General features: G+C 36.4%; 1 protein-coding gene across 1 annotated transcript in view; it reads right to left on the bottom strand.

Annotated features, from left to right (window-relative positions):
• Window positions 1-19,551, bottom strand: part of LOC145664290 (organic cation transporter protein-like) — a 284,988-nt gene that overhangs the window by 120,163 nt on the left and 145,274 nt on the right. Inside the window, exon 2 of the mRNA XM_081730831.1 lies at window positions 6,107-6,268. Coding sequence (XP_081586957.1) covers window positions 6,107-6,249 — 143 coding nt within the window. The 5' untranslated portion in view covers window positions 6,250-6,268. The remainder of the gene's footprint in view (window positions 1-6,106; window positions 6,269-19,551) is intronic.

The following is a 19,551-nucleotide window of genomic DNA, read 5'->3' as shown; positions in this document are numbered from 1 at the left end:
ATATACATGACCATATAACCATATAAGGTAATAGAACCTCCTCAAAGGGGAGAAATTGGGCCAAAAACCAAACACATGGTACAACATATTGCTTATGTTTATATTTTAGCAATTTTGTACCCCCTAAAAGAGAACGATGTGGACCACCCAAATTTATCATAATACATGTTGAGTCATGTACTATGATACCGAATCCCCTCCCGGGGTGCATCAATGTACCTATGTCTTATGATAGGGAATGAACACCTATACATTACCATATAAGGTAATAGGACCTCATCCAAAGGAATAAATTAGGTCAAAAACCAAACACGTGGTACAACGTAATGCTTACGTTTATATTTTGGCAATTTTGTACCCCTAAAAGGGAACGAGGTGGACCACCCAAATTTATCATAATACATGTTAGGGTCCAGTACTATAATACCAAATGTTTAAATTGGGCAATTTCCAAAATTTAAGGGGTGGGCCAAAGTACCCCTCCCAAATTTTTAAAGGAGTGTACAAACATACCCATATCTTATGAAAGGTAATGGACTCCTATATATGACCATATAACTATATAGGAAAATAACACCTCATCAAAGGAAATAAAATCGACAAAAAAAAACCAAACACGTGGTACTACGTATTGCTTACGTTTATATTTTGGCAATTTTGTACCCCTAGAAGGGAACGAGGTGGACCACCCAAATTTATCATAATACATATTAGGGTCCAGTACTATAATACCAAATATATAAAATGAGCAATTTCTAAAATTTAAGGGGTGGGCCAAAGTATCCCTCCCAAATTTTTAAAGGAGTGCACAAATGTACCTATGTCTTATGATAGGGAATAGACCCCTATACATAACCATATAACCATATAAGGTAATAGGACCTCATCCAAGAGGATAAATTGGGCCAAAAGACCAAACACGTGGTACAACGTATTGCTTACGTTTATATTTTGACAATTTTGTACCCCTAGAAGGGAACGAGGTGGACCACCCAAATTTATCATAATACATGTTAGGATCCGGTACTATAATACCAAATGTTTAAATTGGGCAATTTCCAAAATTTAAGGGGTGGGCCAAAGTACCCCTCCCAAATTTTTAAAGGAGTGCACAAATATACCCATATCTTATGAAAGGTAATGGACCCCTATACATGACCATATAACTATATAGGATAATAACACCTCATCAAAGGGGATAAAATCGACCAAAAACCAAACACGTGGTATAACGTATTGCTTACGTTTATATTTTGACAATTTTGTACCCCTAGAAGGGAACGAGGTGGACCACCCAAATTTATCATAATACATGTTAGGATCCGGTACTATAATACCAAATGTTTAAATTGGGCAATTTCCAAAATTTAAGGGGTGGGCCAAAGTACCCCTCCCAAATTTTCAAGGAGTGCACAAATATACCCATATCTTATGAAAGGTAATGGACCCCTATACATGACCATATAACTATATAGGATAATAACACCTCATCAAAGGGGATAAAATCGACCAAAAACCAAACACGTGGTATAACGTATTGCTTACGTTTATATTTTGGCAATTTTGTACCCCTAGAAGGGAATGCGGTGGACCGCCCAAATTTAACCTAATACATATTAGGGTCCTGTACTATAATACCCAATGTTGAAATTGGGCAATTTCCAAAATTGAAGGGGTGGGCCAAGGTACCCCTCCCAAATTTTTCAAGGGGTGCATTAATATACCCATGTCTTATGAAAGGTAATGGACCCCTGTATACGCCCATATAACTATATAAGGTAATAACACCTCATCAAAGGGGATAAATTAGGTCAAAAAAACCCAAAATTTGAATTTTTGGCAATTTTTTACCCATAAAAGGGAACGACATAGACACCCAATACTAATAGAGGTACATACTGTGGTCCTAGGCTACCATACCAAATTTTTAGATTTGGCAATTTCCAAAATTTAAGGGGGGTGGTCCTATGTACCCCTGCCAAAATTTAGGGGGTGGGCCAAGGTACCCCTGCCAAAATTTAGAGGGGGTGGTCCTAGGTACCCCTAGGTCATTGACCCCGGGCCAAGGTCATTGACCTTTGACCTATGACGTCACAAAGGTCGGGGTCAAAGTCCAAAGTGAGGCAGAGTGCTGCCATTACTACTGCGTGGGTCTATCGTAGGTTCTCAGAAAGTGTACCTGCACAATTGTGCATGTTTTGAAGAACTAGTGAGCGTAAAAACTGAAAAATTCTCGCTTGCATAATACAGAAAATCTATTCGCACAATTGTGCGGGTTCGGGCGAGACGAGAAATAGTTTTCTCGTCTCGTTTCGTCTCGTCTCGAAATTTTACTCATAGCTTTTGTAAATTTGCACAAAATTTTTGTCCTGATTTTTATTTAATTTCGTATAGATGTTATCGGATTCAGGATACTTCCGCGCCACAAGATTTTCTTAATTTTGTCTAAAAGTTATCGGATTCAGCAGGGTAAACGAAGAGTGTGATATGACAACATTCAGACGATATATTTATTATTGGAGTATATTGTGTAATGACTTGTATATCTTTAAACGTTGATAAATGCTCTTCATTGTATTCGTATGATCACTTTATCACTTTATAACAAGGTGACCAGAATTTTTACTTGCAAAAACGGGACGCATACGAATCGGAGACGGGGGAGGAGGCTAAATATCTGACTTTCAGATTGCATTTTGGGACTGAGTAGTGTTTTTAATTTACAAAATACACAGGTAAAAGTAATAACACAGCGTTTTTAACTTAAGTACTACCCAACAATACTTTTAACTACTTGAACACTCAGAATTCCCACTCAATTCCTACTTGAACCACAGAATACTCAATTCCAACTTGAACATTCAGAAGTTCCAGACACAGCTGAACCTTTGCAATGAGTGTTGGTATGAAAGAGTGTAGAATTTGCATTGACTATTTATATTTAGAATAATAATTACGGGACACTTGGGTCATGTTTGCTTAAAAAGGGGACATTTAGGCGTCCCGTTTGAGAATCAGAAGAAAACGGGACAACAGTTCCAAAAAACGGACTGTCCCGGCTAAAACGGGACGTCTGGTCACCTTGCTTTATAGTCTTCTTATACTATGAATCATTTAACATTAAAACAGGGTTTGAGATCTACGAATTGGGTAAACTAGTATTAAATACGAGACTCATGTAATATCTTGTCTCGTTTCGAAAACAAAACAAGAATTGACATGTTTCTCGTCTCGTCCCGAATTTGAAAACGTACTCTCGTCTGTTTCGAGACGAGATGAGAAATTTCTCATCTCATGGGAAACACAACCCAAGCCAGAGTATTATTATTATTATTATTATTATTATTATTATTATTATTATTATTATTATTATTATTTAGGATTTAGATTTCTGGTCATTTGGCATCTAAGGCCATTTATACCCGTCACGTTTGAGGGATGACGTTCCTCGGCGATCACACTATCCGATGAAAGGGAAGGAAGGTAGTGGCCTAGGACCTATATGTTAGGTACCACCCCGGCATTTGCCTGGTGTGAATGAGAAAAACCCACGAAAACCTCATTCAGGATGACTGGCCTGAAAAACCTTTTTACACTTTTTCGACCGACTACCCCCACCGGGAACCACTCATACCGAAGGCGATTATTATTATTATTATTATTATTATTATTATTATTATTATTAGTAGTAGTAGTAGTAGTAGTAGTAGTAGTAGTAGTAGTAGTAGTAGTAGTAGTAGTAGTAGTTGTTGTTGTTGTTGTTGTTGTTGTTGTTGTTGTTGTTGTTGTTGTACACTAATACAACGAAGATAAACATAAGTGTTTCGAAGTCATTTGATTAGAATCTATTTTAGGTTCTGGAGAGTGTAACATCAGCTTGATTCTGAGTAACTAGTTCCGAATTATATATAATGAAACTTTATTCAAACTGTTTAAAAAATACAGTATTTCATCCGGAATCAGAACGCAACACTAGAACTCGAACAACTAGGAAATCGCAATAAATTTTAGCAAAATTTTCCCTTGAATTCGAACGCGCAGCAATTTGCTTGCGCGTTTTTCGACTCTATTTGCAAAGTTGCCAATTTTCCGTTCGTTATATCTCGTCACCCTTTCCTTCCTTCTTCTACCTCCAACGATCTGGTCCCCACGCGAACTCTCGTACCGTGCGATCCGTCCTGACTTTACCTTATAACTATTCTTAAAGAGGTTCTTAATCTGGAAAATTTAGTTACAAGTATATTTACATGTTAGAAGCAGAGATGGTGTGGTTAGTGTAAAGTTTACCCCTGACCCACCACCCACTGTGACTAACAACTTATTGGACCCACGGCCTACTGTGACCCATTATGATCCACTCTGACCTACCACCCACCAAAACCCATTGTCATCAACTCTGATCCACGATTGACGCTCTCGTCTCGATTGACTAAAGAGGTTACACTTGTAATAAAACAAGGCTGTGAAATTATCACCAATCGGAGTTTGAAATTCTATGGTCAATCGCTCAAGGATCGCTCTGTTACGATATTCGGTGGATCTGACCTTTACGATATGAAATAGTAAAGTGTTTGTCATGGGACATATTACGATGAATTTTAATTCAATTATTATATACAATTATTTCAAATATTTTTCAGCTGAAAATAGGATGAAATTTGGAAGTCTCAAATCAAGGAAATTAGGCCAACATAAAAGAAAAATACAGTGTAAAATTCGACTGTGCATCGAAAACCAATATTCTATTGCTATTGTTAGAATTACAAATATCAAAAGTGCCTGAAGATCTTTTTCCACTTAGATGCTTATCTCAGGTAAGTAAATAGAAACAAATGTAAAAGGAAGAAAAATGAAGGCCTTGAAAGTAAAACGTAGACAAATTCATCAGTGTTCAGAAGATGCTGTCTACAATGCACCGAGCTGTGTGGGTCGTACTAGCTGGGTTTGTCAGAGTGGGTGGTGGGTCGCAGTGGGTCACGTCCCGACCCCACGACCCACAAGTAATCTTGCAGACTCTTTCAAAATGAATAAATTTTATGGAACGTATAAATAGCGTTCATTGTAAATTAAACGGCGTGACAAACATCTTGGCATTTGAAGGCGGCGCTGCAAGTTGTCTTTAAATGCTATAGCAAATAAGAGGCCAGCGGTATTGCCACGTTTATTTTGTACACATCCACGTCTGTCCCCTGTCACTTGATCGCGCTGTACTTCATCTGCTTAGCCATAACCACACCCCTTTACTACTCGGCAACGTCGCGTCAGTGCTTGCGTTTTATTCGTTTAGCTGAAATGCCAAGATGTTTGTCACAGGCTTTAATAGCTTGTATTTCTTTAATTTTTGCCATCCGGACAACGCGTTATTCTCTCTCTCATGAGAGTTCGACCAACTTCTTCTCTCTTTAAAACTTATATCAGTGCTTGAAGTGTAGTAGAAACATGAAAAGTACGTTCTCTCACTTTTTTTAAAATCCTGTAATGAGCTTGTTACTTCTTTCAAGTAATTCTATTAACTACCATGATGCCATTTCCTTTAAAAAAAAAACTAACTTCCATAGCAATGTCTCTCAATTTCTCTGGCTCATTTGTACATTGGCTAGACCCTGTGCTTGGATGAATTATTTCTAAGTATATTGTCCAACATAATGCATACAGTCACGATAAATCAGGAAACAAACAAAAGCACCGTGATCTTTCGAGGGTTAACCTTGGAACCTAATGCTGTATTCGTGCAAGAACGGAAACTTTTTTCATTCACGGAACACTAAATATTATATTTCAAATAAATTATTTGGGACCACGTGATGCCGTAATGCTTGAAGAAGTTAAATCCCTCACCACTAAAGAAATAAAAGCACTGCGACCATCTGGGAGTACTAAGGGTTAAAATTGGTACCTAATCCTGTTTTTATGCAAGAATGTAACTTTTTCATTCAAGAGGGTTGTGAACATTTTCAGTCAATTGTCTGGCATGCAGTAATGCGTGAAGATATCAGTAAGAATGTTTTGAGCTGTATCTATATACACCTACAGTAAAAACAGTCATTTTTACAAAAATCGAAAAAAAAAATGTAGTTATGTTCCATTCATGTGTCAATTCTCTTACCTGTACTTCGGTGCACCTGCACTGAAAATATAAGCAAGTGTTCCAGCTGCACAGAATATGACTGGAATGCACAGAAGAAAGAAGATGATCGCCTGATATTTTCCAAATTCTCCCAACTCCTTCAGGGCTTCATCGAAGTTCATGATTTTCCCCCTCGATCTCCTGAAATAATAAACAGAATATGTAATTTTAAAAATTATATATATATATATTTCAACAATCCAATATATTCACAATGTGCAAGTGATAATGCACTTTGTGCCACAGAAAAAGAAAAATAGATTCTCCAACTAAATCTTTGCACGAAAACTGCCATTCAAAAAACTTTCATTGAACAAAGTAGATTCCAATCAAGATAAGTACATCCAACAATGTTGCCAATCTAGGGAAAAGGTTGCTAAATCTAGGGAATTTGACTTCCAAGATAACGACAAAAAATTATTTTTCCGATAGGCGACTTTTTTTTTAGTGATTTTTAAATTACGATTTGGCGACTTGCTTACAAATTTACTTTTGTGTTGCGAACAACTTATCTTTGTGTAATCAAGCACTATTAGTGTGAAGCAGTTTTCATACTCTTGTGTTTCTTTTCTTTCTGTTTTTTTTTTAATTAACGCAAGCGATGGCGAGTTGGGCAACCATGACCACCCGTCCACAATCTAATTTGATTTATATTATTTCTTGCCTTCTAACAGAGAACAATTCCAACCTTCAATGTCTTTTTGTTTGCAGAACTTCCGTTGAGAAACACAAAGAATACAGTATTACCGTTAACAAGCCGATTAGCTTCAGGAGCGTAAGTTAGTCACTACCCTACTAACCTTGAGTTGAAATGAAGTGGATGTTAGAGTTTTTGTGTCTTTGAGGACCTAATTTTTATTCATTTTAAAAAATCAAATAGCTTAAGTACTTTATAGTGTTAATATTGTGTCGAAACTCAAATGTCTCAAATTTTTAGTGACTTCTCACCCAAAATTTTTGTCACTCACTTCTCGTTTAGCGATTTTTCCTTTCAACGTCTTGGCAACATTGTCATCCAAAGTCCAAGCCTGTTTTCCCAAGAAAGAAGCACACCAAGATACAACTATCCAGTTATAATATAGTCCAAGACATTTATTTTTACCTAATTGTAAGACGTTTTGGTATAACATTCAACAAGAATGTAACCTGGAAATCACATCTTATATAATTACTAGCCAAATTTACTGTCAGCAGAGCCCTTCCAACTAAAATGATATCTGAAATTTAATATGAAACTGTTCTTAAAACAGATAAAGCATTTTTCAGACCTAATCCCGTTGCATTAATGTATACCTCACTATCTTATTACGCAAATTTAGTCTCTACAGCCTTTGACCAGCTTGCTCTATGCTATCCATTTATTTTCTGAACGTACACTAGGAGGCTTAGTTTCATAATTTACAGCAATGATGGCCAATTTCTAATGATCCGCGGGCCAGAACGAATTAAGTATAAAACTGAAATGTCATTTTCCAGATTTCTTTCCCAACCTTAGCACATCTAATGTATTTGTTGTATTGTCCGTATTCTGCTTCTTGTTTCATGTGTCTAGACTAATTAGAGTCTAAGGTACAAATATTTGAAAGTACCGGTAACTATATGAAAAATACATTTTTCTAATTAAAAAAAATCAGCCCAGCACCAATGGACTTACTTTGCAGAATGAGATTGATTGAAGTTTAGCTTACCTTTCGGAAGCAAGGCTATATGAGACGTGGAATCCAAACCACATGAGCTTCCGCTGGGGATCGAACCTGAATCTTCGCATCAAAGGCGTGTTTGCTATCTCCATAGCCACGAGGGAACTCCTTGGCGAAACATTCTTGGTAATCAAAAGGTTATAAAAATGTTTCCACAGTTAAAAAATCTAATCTAGATTCAAGTGTGTTTCTTTCAGAAAAAAATGTTCCGGGGGTCACACTTAGGATTTCGGGGGGGCACTGCTGGTACTATTCTATTTATTATTATATTATAGACGTATTATTTTGGTATCCTCCGGGGGGCACTGCAAACATATCTGAAAGAAACACTGCAAGTAAGTATTCAGGTATTCAGAATTCCTGTTACGCCTGTTAGCAAAGCCCCCCCGGAACAAAATCGTAAATACGCCACTGCAGGCAGGTCACTTTCTGCAACTGAGAAGCTTCCATGCTCCACGATCTTCCGCTAACTCCATTGTCTTCACGAACGATTTTCCTGTTTCAATATCGTCAATTAATTATAGTCCCTTTCCCCCTCCCTTTCTTTCCTGCCACCATACAATCTACCACGTCCCTCATGATACAATTCCTTCTTAGCCAATGTCCCAACCAGTTTATCTTCCTGTTCTTAATAATATTTAAAATTGTCTGTTTTCTCCACCATTTCTAACACCCCCTCATTCGTTTTCTGATCGACCCAGCTAATTCTTTCCATTCTTCTCCTCACCTACATTTTGAAAGCTTCCAGTCGTTTCTCATCATTTTTCCGTAATGTCCAAATTTCTGACCCATACAGTACAACACTCAATACGAAGCATTTTATGAGTATTTTTCTCAACTCTTTATTCAAGATCCCACAAACTAGTATTTTCTTCTTCATAAAAGGCTTCTTTCATCATTCCTATGCCAGATTTTATTTCACGTTCACACTTCATATTATCAGTAATAATACTACCCAGGTATCGATAAATAGATATCCCTTCCATTTTCTCCCCTCCTCCTTCCATATTTGACACCGACTCCTTCGTTCCAATCACCATGGCTTTTGTCTTCCTGACATTTTATTTTCATCCCACATTCTTCACAGCTCTTCCTCAAGTTTTCTAATATCTTATTGATTTTGTCTTCAGATTCTATAACAAGCGCCATAGCATCTGCAAACTCTATACACCTAATCATTCTATCTCCTACTGAAATGCTGTCTTCATTGTGTAGGGTCTTTTTCACTATCTCTTCTAGATAGATAGGCTATTAAATAATGTAAGGCAGACAAAGATATAGCCTGCTGAAAATTGTGTAAGAATATAATACTGTAAAGATGAATTGAAATGTTTTGGCGAAATTATGGGAAAGGTTCGGACCAGTTAACTCCAAACTTGTCTGAGCTCCAGATTAGATATTTTGAATACCATTTGCGAATGTGAAAAGTAGAATTTCTGCCAAAAAGTGGGTGTCTTTATTTCACCAAGTATTTGGATGGTTGTAAATAATGTTGGCTTAATTGGTTTATTTGAGTGTCGTTGATGGAAAGACTGCCTTGTGAAGGTGGTAGCACCGAACTGAAATAAGTGAGTACGTGTGGGTGTCGTTTTCTTGTAAATTATCCTTGTTGTCTCTTCAGAAAGAGACAGAAGAATATACAGTTGACTACGTCAAGAACAAAAAAAAAAAAAAAAAAGAAAAAGAAAACTTTTTCATATCTTTTATTTCAAATCGTCAAACTCAAAAATTTCATTTTTAAAAAATAAAAAATCGCTGGCTATAAAAGTTTAAAAAAAATGTTTCAAAAAAGAAATAAGTAAAAGAGAATTTCGAAATGTGGTGTTGGAGGAAGATGGAGAAAACAAAATGGACAGAGTAACAAACGAAATTTATTTAAAACGGTTACAAGAGAAGAGAACGCTTTTATCCACCATCCTTCATAGGATCCTTTTAGCCAGCTAGTTGGATTGGACATATCTTGCGAAGAAATTTTGTTCCTCCTACCGCCATAGAAGGAAAGATGGAAGGAAAGCGAGTAGGAAGAAGAAGAACACAAGTGATCGATGATTTGAAAAATAGAAGAAAATATTGGGAGTTGAAAGAGGAAGCTGAGGATGGAGAAACGTGGAAGAAACATTTCGAGACCCTAAGTGAAGGGGAAATTCCTATTAGTTTCAAGACCTGCCAACAGGCAGAATACTGAATAATAATAATAATAATAATAATAATAATAATAATAATAATAATAATAATAATAATAATAATAATAATAATAATAATAATAATAATAATAATATCGTATTTATATTCTCCAGATTTCTTTTTATTAATTGAGTTTTATAATCATGCTATTCTGTAGGGTTGTTAATGAAATATTTGTTTATAGAGCATGGACAAAATCGGTAGAGACATTTTGAACAAAAAATGTGAACAAAACCTCTCTCTTCTAGTAGACAACTCCTTTTTCCTTATGTAGAGGAACAAATAAACCCATACTATACGGTTATTACTAGGATGTGAACAATACATTTACAGGGTTTTCGAAAAAAATCTTAATTTTTGATTTTCACATTTCAATAATCTAAATCTATTTTTGGGCAAATATGAATCTGCCCTGAAGAAGCCTGTAGAAAAGTTAAATTTAAAATTTTGTCCCGATACGCTGAACGGTCGATCTGTTTTAGGACTCTCAATATACGGATAAACAAAGGAACAAAGGTAATTCATTTGACCTGTTAGTCACCATGAGAGCTGTGCCGTGGAAAATCAGCGCCCGGGGCGAGAATATACGACGGCGCCCCCATACATATATTCCAAGCAATTTTTCCTATCTTTTTTCCTTTATTCTCCCAAATTGTTATCCCCCTTACTTCGGCGCTCGGGGCCGTCGCCCCGTTCGCCCCCCGCCCCCTAGGGCACGGCCCTGGTCACCATAACGAAACTGATCACGAAATCCACGAGGTGAAGATTTGAAGCACCGATATTCTTTGTTCGTTAACATATTTCCTATGATGCTCTTTGTTCGTATGATAATAGAAAAATCACGAAATAATTAGTTAAAGTAGGCTTAACGTCAATCTATAGACATATCAAAATAAGCACTTGAACTGTATATTACGCACTTACATTAAAAGAGCATGATGATACATCCTTTTATATATGTGAACCTGATATTAGTGTTTTAATACATTGCTATGTATTGTACAACTGTTAAGTATCTATTTTCTAGATTTTACGTAGGCTAACCTTTTTTCTTTGTGTAGGATAACTGTTTAAAATCATGCCGAACATTTTTTTTTTCAAAAAAATGCCTGCCTTTCATAAAAAAAATTGACTTTCATAATTTTTAAAACAGTTTATCTTAAAAATGTATTGACGATGTTGAAGATGTATTGGTTACAGGAAGAAGATGATACTTATCTCCAGATCTTACTTGTGACAGAAGAAATGCATTATGTTATTATGTTTGAAAATATATTTGACTACAATAATCTATATTAAAAAATAATCATTTCATATGTCTACCGAGCATTTATTCGAGAAAACACTTCAGTCATTGAGTTACTGCTTTAAATTACAAAATACTAAATTTTAAGAAGTTCACTGAATGTGTCGACTATTATTACTTCTGAAAAATTTTCACCATTCTTCACGTTGTGGGATTTTCTGTTGCGTTTGCTGAAAGCTGTTTCAACACTTCTAGAATTTCGGAAAAGTGATTCTTCATCAACTTAACTGAATCGTGTCGTTCACTTCAGCGAATTTACCAAGCGAAGTAGCTCAAGTGGTAGAGCGTTGGCTTCGCATTCGGGAGGTCGTGGGTTCGAATCCCACTGCCGACCATCCTGACTGAGGTTTTCCAGGGTTTCCCTCAGTCCTACCAGGCAAATGCCGGGATGGTACCTACTAAACAGGCCCTGGCCGATACCTTACCAAATCCTTTCCATTGTTATTGTTGTTGTTGGATATCCAGTGTAAAATGGCCTCTGAGCGTATCTGGTGATTGTTAAATAAATAAATAAATAAATAAAAATAAATCAAGCGGTTCAAACCTTGTCGTGTAATAGAGACCAGTCTGTGGAATGACGAGAAGAAAAAGACAGAAGCACACTAATGTTCCCCAATATGTGACAGAATCAACCCCGATGGAGGCAGTGTGTAGGGCTATACCAGTCAGATTCAGTAAATGATTTGTGTATGCTACATACTGTGAGCTTTATGATTCATCAAAGTTGCTGTACTGTACATAATTTAAGTTTTATTATGTTTTTTGTACAATAAAACTGTTTTAATGCTGATTTATTTTTTTTCCTGTTTGCACTTTCTTTTTCTTCTTTTTTTTGGTTATCCACGTTGCCCTTTCCATCATATCCCGTGGCTTTTCTGTATTTGCATTTATTTTCATGCATTCCGATAAAATTAATACGTTGAGTGCACTGGGTTTTGGTATCACACATAAAACTTTAAAGAAGCCATGTACTTGTACTTGCATTTTCAACGTTTTCTTATTTATCAGAACAAGGTAAGAAGTTTGCTTGCCATGCTGAGACTAACACCTGGTGAGCAGTTTTGACAACTGACAAAACACTTGCTAGAAAGTCATAGTTGCCAAGTAGTTTGAAAATTAAGTACTTAGTGATAAATATATGTGACAGTGTTAATTTATATTTCTTCAGTTTCGTCACACTTAATATGTTTAAAGAAAACTTTCACAGTTGTCACAGTTAATATAAATAGTATACTCATGCAATGAATCACATCCAACGAAAGTAGTAAATATGAAAACAAAAGAAACGAGTTTATTTACCTCTAAATTTCCACCTTTTGTCCTTTTTATTTCACTGCATGTAGTGAACAACACATATCTTAGATGCGTTAGAAATAAAATGTTCACAAATTAACTGAATTTTGATGTAAATTCTGAACTAAGCAAACCAACTGATCACTCAAAATGCACGCGGCGACCACAGAGAAAGTGAAAAAACATTAAGAAACTGACTAACTTAACTTACCCTTGAAAGTTAGGACATTAGTCCGTTTGTATATATATATATATATATATATGTATTTTGGCACTGAAGTTGAAAGGCTGAAACATTGCCAAGGACTGTGTTTTAGTTACGAAATATGCGATGTGAAATTAATGTTTGCTTTTTCTTTAAAAAAAAAAAAAAAAATCTTTCGTTCTTTCTTGAAAAGGAATATTCACAGGTAGATAAATTAAGTGATTTTTTTCAGTTTTACATTCCACAGTTATGCCCTTTAGGCTGATTAATTAAAGTAAATGATTACGAATTAGTTGGGGGAATGAGAATGTGGGAGGAAACCCACTACAAGAAAACCCACGGACACGATCTTGTCCACCACAAACTCACTTATCCTGGGATCGAACCAGAGACCTCTCACAACAGAGCTGATTGCTCTACCCCTGGGACACGATGGCCCTTTCCTCCTTTAAGGAACAAGTAAGAATGTTTCTCTCTTAAAGAAAAGAAAATTCGTCTAATTTGGTAATTCCTCTTTTGTAGCTAATTAAAAATATTTATGAATTTCATTTGCTTTATTTGCAGGACTACCACACCAGTGGCGTAGCCAATGGAAGGCTCAGTGAGTTTAACCGCACATGCCCAAGAGATTATTCAAGACCGCATTACCCGATGATCACTTGATGGGACTCTACGAGCAGAATTTCAAGTTTCAAATGTAAAATTTATTTGTAAGGGCCCAGTACACTGGTTTGACCAGGGGATGATAATGCTATTATTAAGATTTTACTAATACTATTATGAAGTTGAAACTAACTAAAGTAGATGTGGCAGTTGTAAAGCAAGTTCTCTTGTTCCTCCCTTCCCCTTCTAAACAAGGGTTCTCGGCAGGGGCGCCAGAAGAAACTTTTCTAGGGGGGGGGGCACTCCATGGTTGCTATATTACGTCTGGTATTTAATATATGTTGTTTGCATTATTACGTATACATTTTCGTGAGCCAGAGTTCTCCCCCCCTTCGGACGACCATGGTTCTGGGTACACAACTCCACTACATATGTAAAGATAATGTAAACAACAATACGTCTTTCATTCAAAGTAAATAGATAAATGATTGTGTATCCTATAACCTTGTTAACCTAAGCAAAGTACACACTGCTTTTAGATTACAAATGTACGTAACATTAGTTATATCAGTAGTATATAGTATAAATTAGTAATGCTTAAAAGAAATTGCATTGTAAATTAGTTCCCTTATTCTTTATTAATTTCAATTTCAAATAATCAGAAATGATTCCTAAGTGTAGAGGAAAATCCACACTTTGATTAACAAACATTGCATCTCTTAAAACGATGGTATCGAGAGGCACAAGGTTTCAATTTGAAAGAATTTTGTGATGAATTAATCGTACGAGTAAAGAATAATCATCCTGAAGGGGTGCGTTTGTAGCTCCCCCTCGTTGATCTAGTGTCTAGCGCGTGCGCCCTTGGTGCATGTGGTCCTGGGTTCGATCCCCGTAGCGATAAAAACTTGTTGCTACTATTACCATTGTTGTTTATGGAGATAAATGTTGAAATCGGAAATGATTAATTTGAACAATTTCCGGTTTGAACAGCGGGTAAAAGGAGATGGAACCTATTCTTTGGACGCTGAACCATCCACATCTCGATATCTCCTACTGTTTTTGATCTATGAAAATCACTATTGAAACCGGAAATGGTAGTAAATTTTAACCACTTCCTGTTTTGATTGTGTTGCGGGTTGTGACGATATGCTTTCTTGACACTGAATCGTTTGCAGAAAACCTCTTGCCGCTGTCTATTATCATTTTTGTTCTATGACGATAAGTGTTGAAACCAGAACTTGAACCACTTCCGGTTTGAATAGAGAGTTAATGAAGAAGATAGAATATAGTCTACTATTCTTGGAACAATGTATCGATTGTGGGAAACCGCATCTCGATATCTCCTACCGTTCTTGTTCTGTGAAAATCAATATTGAAGCCGGAAGTAATATTAAACTTCAACCAATTCTGGTTTTGATAGAGTGTTTGGGATGATTGTGATACGTTGCCTTGATACGCTAAATCATTTGAAAAAAATCGCTTTTTGCTATCTGTTACCGTTTTCGTTCTATGGCGACAAATGTTAATACCAGAAATGACTAATTTGAACTACTTCCGGTTTAAGTAGAGAGTTAACGGAGGAAATGGTACCTATTTTAGGAACACACAATTGATTGCAAGAAACCTCATCTCGATATTGTTCACCGTTTTTGCTCTGATACCTGTCGACAGACGGACGGACGGACAAAGCCGTTCTATAAGATTTCTGACACTTATACATAGCATAGTTTGGAAGTTTAAAAAGGAGAAACAATTCACATGGATTAGAAAGATGACAGTAGTTACAAATGTTATCGTGAAAATAAAGACATTAAAATGGTAATGGAGGCAAAATAAACTGTGGACAAAAGTATACATTAATTAGATACTGAGTGACAAGAAATGTACTAGGAAACGGCCCTATACAAGATGATATGACAGAATCAAGAAGCACAACAGAATAACATGGAAAAGAATTGAACAAGATAGAGATAGAGGGGTTGGAAAGATAGAGAGATAGAAGAGTTGGAAATATAGGGATAGAGAGATAGAAGAGTTGGAAAGATAGAGACAGATAGAAGAGTTGGAAATATAGACATAGAGAGATAGAAGAGTTGGAAAGATAGAGACAGATAGAAGAGTTGGAAATATAGAGGTAGAGAGATAGAAGAGTTGGAAAGATAGAGACAGATAGAAGAGTTTAAAATATAGAGACAGAGAGATAGAAGAGTTGGAAAGATAGAGACAGATAAAGAGTTGGAAATATAGAAATAGAGAGATAGAAGAGTTGGAAAGATAGAGACAGATAGAAGAGTTGGAAATATAGAGATAGAGAGATAGAAAGAGTTGGAAAGATAGAACCGGTTAAGAAGAGTTGGAAATATAGAGATAGAGAGATAGAAGAGTTGGAAAGATAGAGACAGATAGAAGAGTTGGAAATATAGAGATAGAGAGATAGAAGAGTTGGGAAGATAGACAATGATAGAAGAGTTGGAAATATAGAGATAGAGAGATAGAAGAGTTGGAAAGATAGAGACAGATACAAGAGTTTGAAATATAGAGATAGAGAGATAGAAGAGTTGGAAAGATAGAGACAGGTAGAAGAGTTTGAAATATAGAGGTAGAAGAGTTGGGAAGATAGAGACAGATAGAAGAGTTGGAAATATAGAGATAGAGAGATAGAAGAGTTCGAAAGATTGGGAGAAAAAATGAAAATGAAATCTTTAAGTTTTACGTTCAACGATTATGACTAGGCTAAAGGAGACAGTGATAATGAGAAATGAATGAAATTGTGAAATAAAGAAAGTGAGAGTAAATAGGAGAACCCTCAGTAAACCCACTAACAAGATGTTTGTCTACCACAAATATCATTTGGAGATAGAAAGATAGAAGGGTTGGACAGATATAAAAGTCTGATGCTTAGGCCCTATATACAACTAGCAGAAGTCTCCAACCTTCGTGTCGAGTGAACAATATGCAACCTGCACTACAGTAGAGTAGTTTGGGTTATCTAACTTAAAAGGGGTCTGAGATATTCTATATATTTTGAACCTCTAGAACGTGTGATCCCCCTCCAATCCCCCCTCGAGTCGAACATCGTAAGAAAAAATCTACTTCGCATACAATTAGATATGATTAAGACCTATCTGTGTACAGTGTTAGTGTTCCAGGTGAATCCTTTCTATGTTAAAATATGGCGACAGACAGACAGATACACTCACGTTCTTTCACATGTTAGTTGGGATGATTTATTATTCCTTACCTACAAGATTGTTGAGAGAAGAAGGTTCTTAACTTCCTTCGCATAGATCCGATCTGCATCATTTTTTTTTTTTTTATGAAGTAGTAGCAATGACGTAGGAAACTACTTCCTTTAGAAATACACAGGCGTTGGTTCAGAGATTAGCTACGTAGTAAAATCCCAAATTTAAATATTCTAAATATTTAAATTTTCCAAGGTCTCAATAAGTGCGTTCGTAGAGAATACTTTTGATGGAGGAAATTTCCTGTTGATGTTTGCTTGTCAATAGTATTTTTTTCTCTATCAAAGAAGTCACAGACAACGCACTACTTCGTTTCACTACAACATCGAAACTGGATTGCGAGCACCTCAAGCAATCTGACTAACTTGTTTGTGATTTTATTTCTTATATTGGCATAAATATAGGAATCTGAAATATGCCACATAACCGTTTACGAGGTTTGCAATGATTTTTTCCAAGATTCTCGTTGGTTTAAAACACTCGCAAAATATAAGTACAGCAGTAAGCAATCACCTTAAGAATTGACCTTGAAAATCAGCTGAATAAAACACTCTCGTCTTTGATGCTGCAAAAACACAGAGTTCGTATGTATCTTTCAGTTTTACATCCCATTGTTATGCCTTATAGGTTAAAAGAGATGATTGATTAATTTAAGTTAATAATTACAGTATGTAAGGACTTAAAAGACTGAAAATGAAAGATAAACAAAGGATTCCGAAGAAACCAAGAGACACGTTGTTGTTAAACACAAACGTTTACGGCCTACGATCGAACCAGAGACCCCTCGCGCCAAAGAATGCACTATCACTGAGCTACCACATGTTTGTGGATTTTCTAGTGACTCTTATATGAAATGAAATCTTTCAGTTTAACGTCCCACGCCCTACCCTTTTAGATTAAAGGATGATTAAGGCAAGTGAATGATGCTGGAAGAATTGGCGGAATGAGAAAGTGGAAGGACACGGAGGAAGTACCCCGAGAAAACCCCAGACACGATGTTGTCTACCACGAATTACTTGGTCGGGCATTGAACCAGGGAACTCACCCTAGAGACCTGCGTGGGCCGAATTTTTCTGTCCGAGCCCAATCCAGCCCGAATGTATCTAGGCCCGGCCCAGCCCGGGCCCGAAAAATTTTGGAGATTTTCGGCCCCTAGCCCGGCCCAGCCCGATAAGTTTTTTAAAATTCTTGGCCCAAGCCCGGCCCGGGCCCGATAAATTTTAAAAGTTTCATTTTGTAACATTTTTCACGGGCACACTTATTCAATGTTTGCCTTTATTCTAATTATCGTTTAACGAAAGTCAATAATTATTAAAGAATTGCAATTAATCGGCCCCAGCCCGGCCCGACCTTAAGAGAAATCAGTGACGGCCCGCCCAAGCCCGGCCCATGCAGGTCTCTATCTCACGCACCAGAGGTAAGCACTATATCACTGAGCCACCGTCCCTCCTGATTCTCCCATTTCCTTCCACATTCTCGTTCCATTATTTACAAATACAGTAGTATGTATGTGCAACACTGTTATGAGAACTCAAAAACAAGAACATATACAATCTGATAGTTAATAGGGTATATTTTTCATATTCATTACACAAGCAGATAATCTATTTGAACAGAATACAAACTGTCAACTGTATCCGATTGCCAATGAGCGAACATAGCCCACTTTTTAGGTCTATAAAAATATCATTTTTCTCGATATTATAGAAACCTACTCATAGGAGATTTTCTTTAAGCATGTTTATTTATTCTTTTCGACCAGATCCATTGAAAATGAAATAAAATCTTTGAGTTTTACGTCCCACTATTATGCCAGCTAGGCTAAAGGAGACGGTGACGATGAAATAATGAATGAAATGGTGGAATGAAGAAAGTGAGAGGAAACGGGAGAACCCCGAGAAACGCACACGGTGTTTGTCCACCACAAAGTTCACTTGGAGCGAGCTGGAATCGAACCACGGACCCCTAGCACTAGAGGTGAACGCTCTACCACTGAGTCACTGCGACCCCACCAGATCCATTGACTCAAATATATATCTAAAGATTAAGAGTTAATGATAATTTTAGGATTTATCTCATTAACGAGGCTATGTACCATCATTTTGCAAGCGTCATTATGAAGGGGTTGATGAAGATACATTTCTGTATCAATTTTGACCTTAATAGGTGTGTGGCTCTTATACAGCATTAATTTTTAAGGTTTATAAAAAATCGATTTTCTTTAAAAAAAAACTACGCATGACCTTTAACACTAACATATATAATTCTACTAGCAGAATACCCGTCCTTCGCACGGGAAGAATACGTTTCATTTTGCACACAAAGGGCTGAATTTTGATTTAAATTTCATTGGAACTGTTACGATTTATCTCAGAGACCCCGAAAACTCTGTATTCAACACTCCTTAATAGCATTCTAGATTTTTAATAGCCTTATTCAAAATTTCAACGCTAAGTGTGTAGGCTCGCATAAGTTTGCACTTACATAGCTGCAGACTTAACCAAGGCAATTGATACTTGCTAGTTCGTCGATTGCAAACTTGTTTCAGACATGACAATAAAACATAATATAGGACTAGCCTTAAAATTCCTTTAAATTCACACATCTGTCAAGCATGACCTAAAATTTACACTTGGCAAAGCCATACACAGAGAGCACATCAAAGGCTAAGTCTAACATACCAACTTTCATTTATATATATATATATATATATATATATATATATATATATATATATATATATATATATATATATATATATATATATATACAGGAGATTTATCATTTTTGTTTGATTCGTTTTAAGCTAAGAATATTGTAGAATTTCATAGTCATTCCCTTCCTTCTTTAGCCAATGGCATACATAAGGCAGTGGCGGATCCAGGAGGGGG

Source organism: Thermobia domestica, chromosome 1 (assembly GCF_964235325.1).
Source record: "Thermobia domestica chromosome 1, izTheDome1.hap1.1, whole genome shotgun sequence".
Taxonomy (NCBI): Eukaryota; Metazoa; Arthropoda; class Insecta; order Zygentoma; family Lepismatidae; genus Thermobia; species Thermobia domestica.
This window is presented reverse-complemented; position numbering and strand designations above follow the sequence as displayed.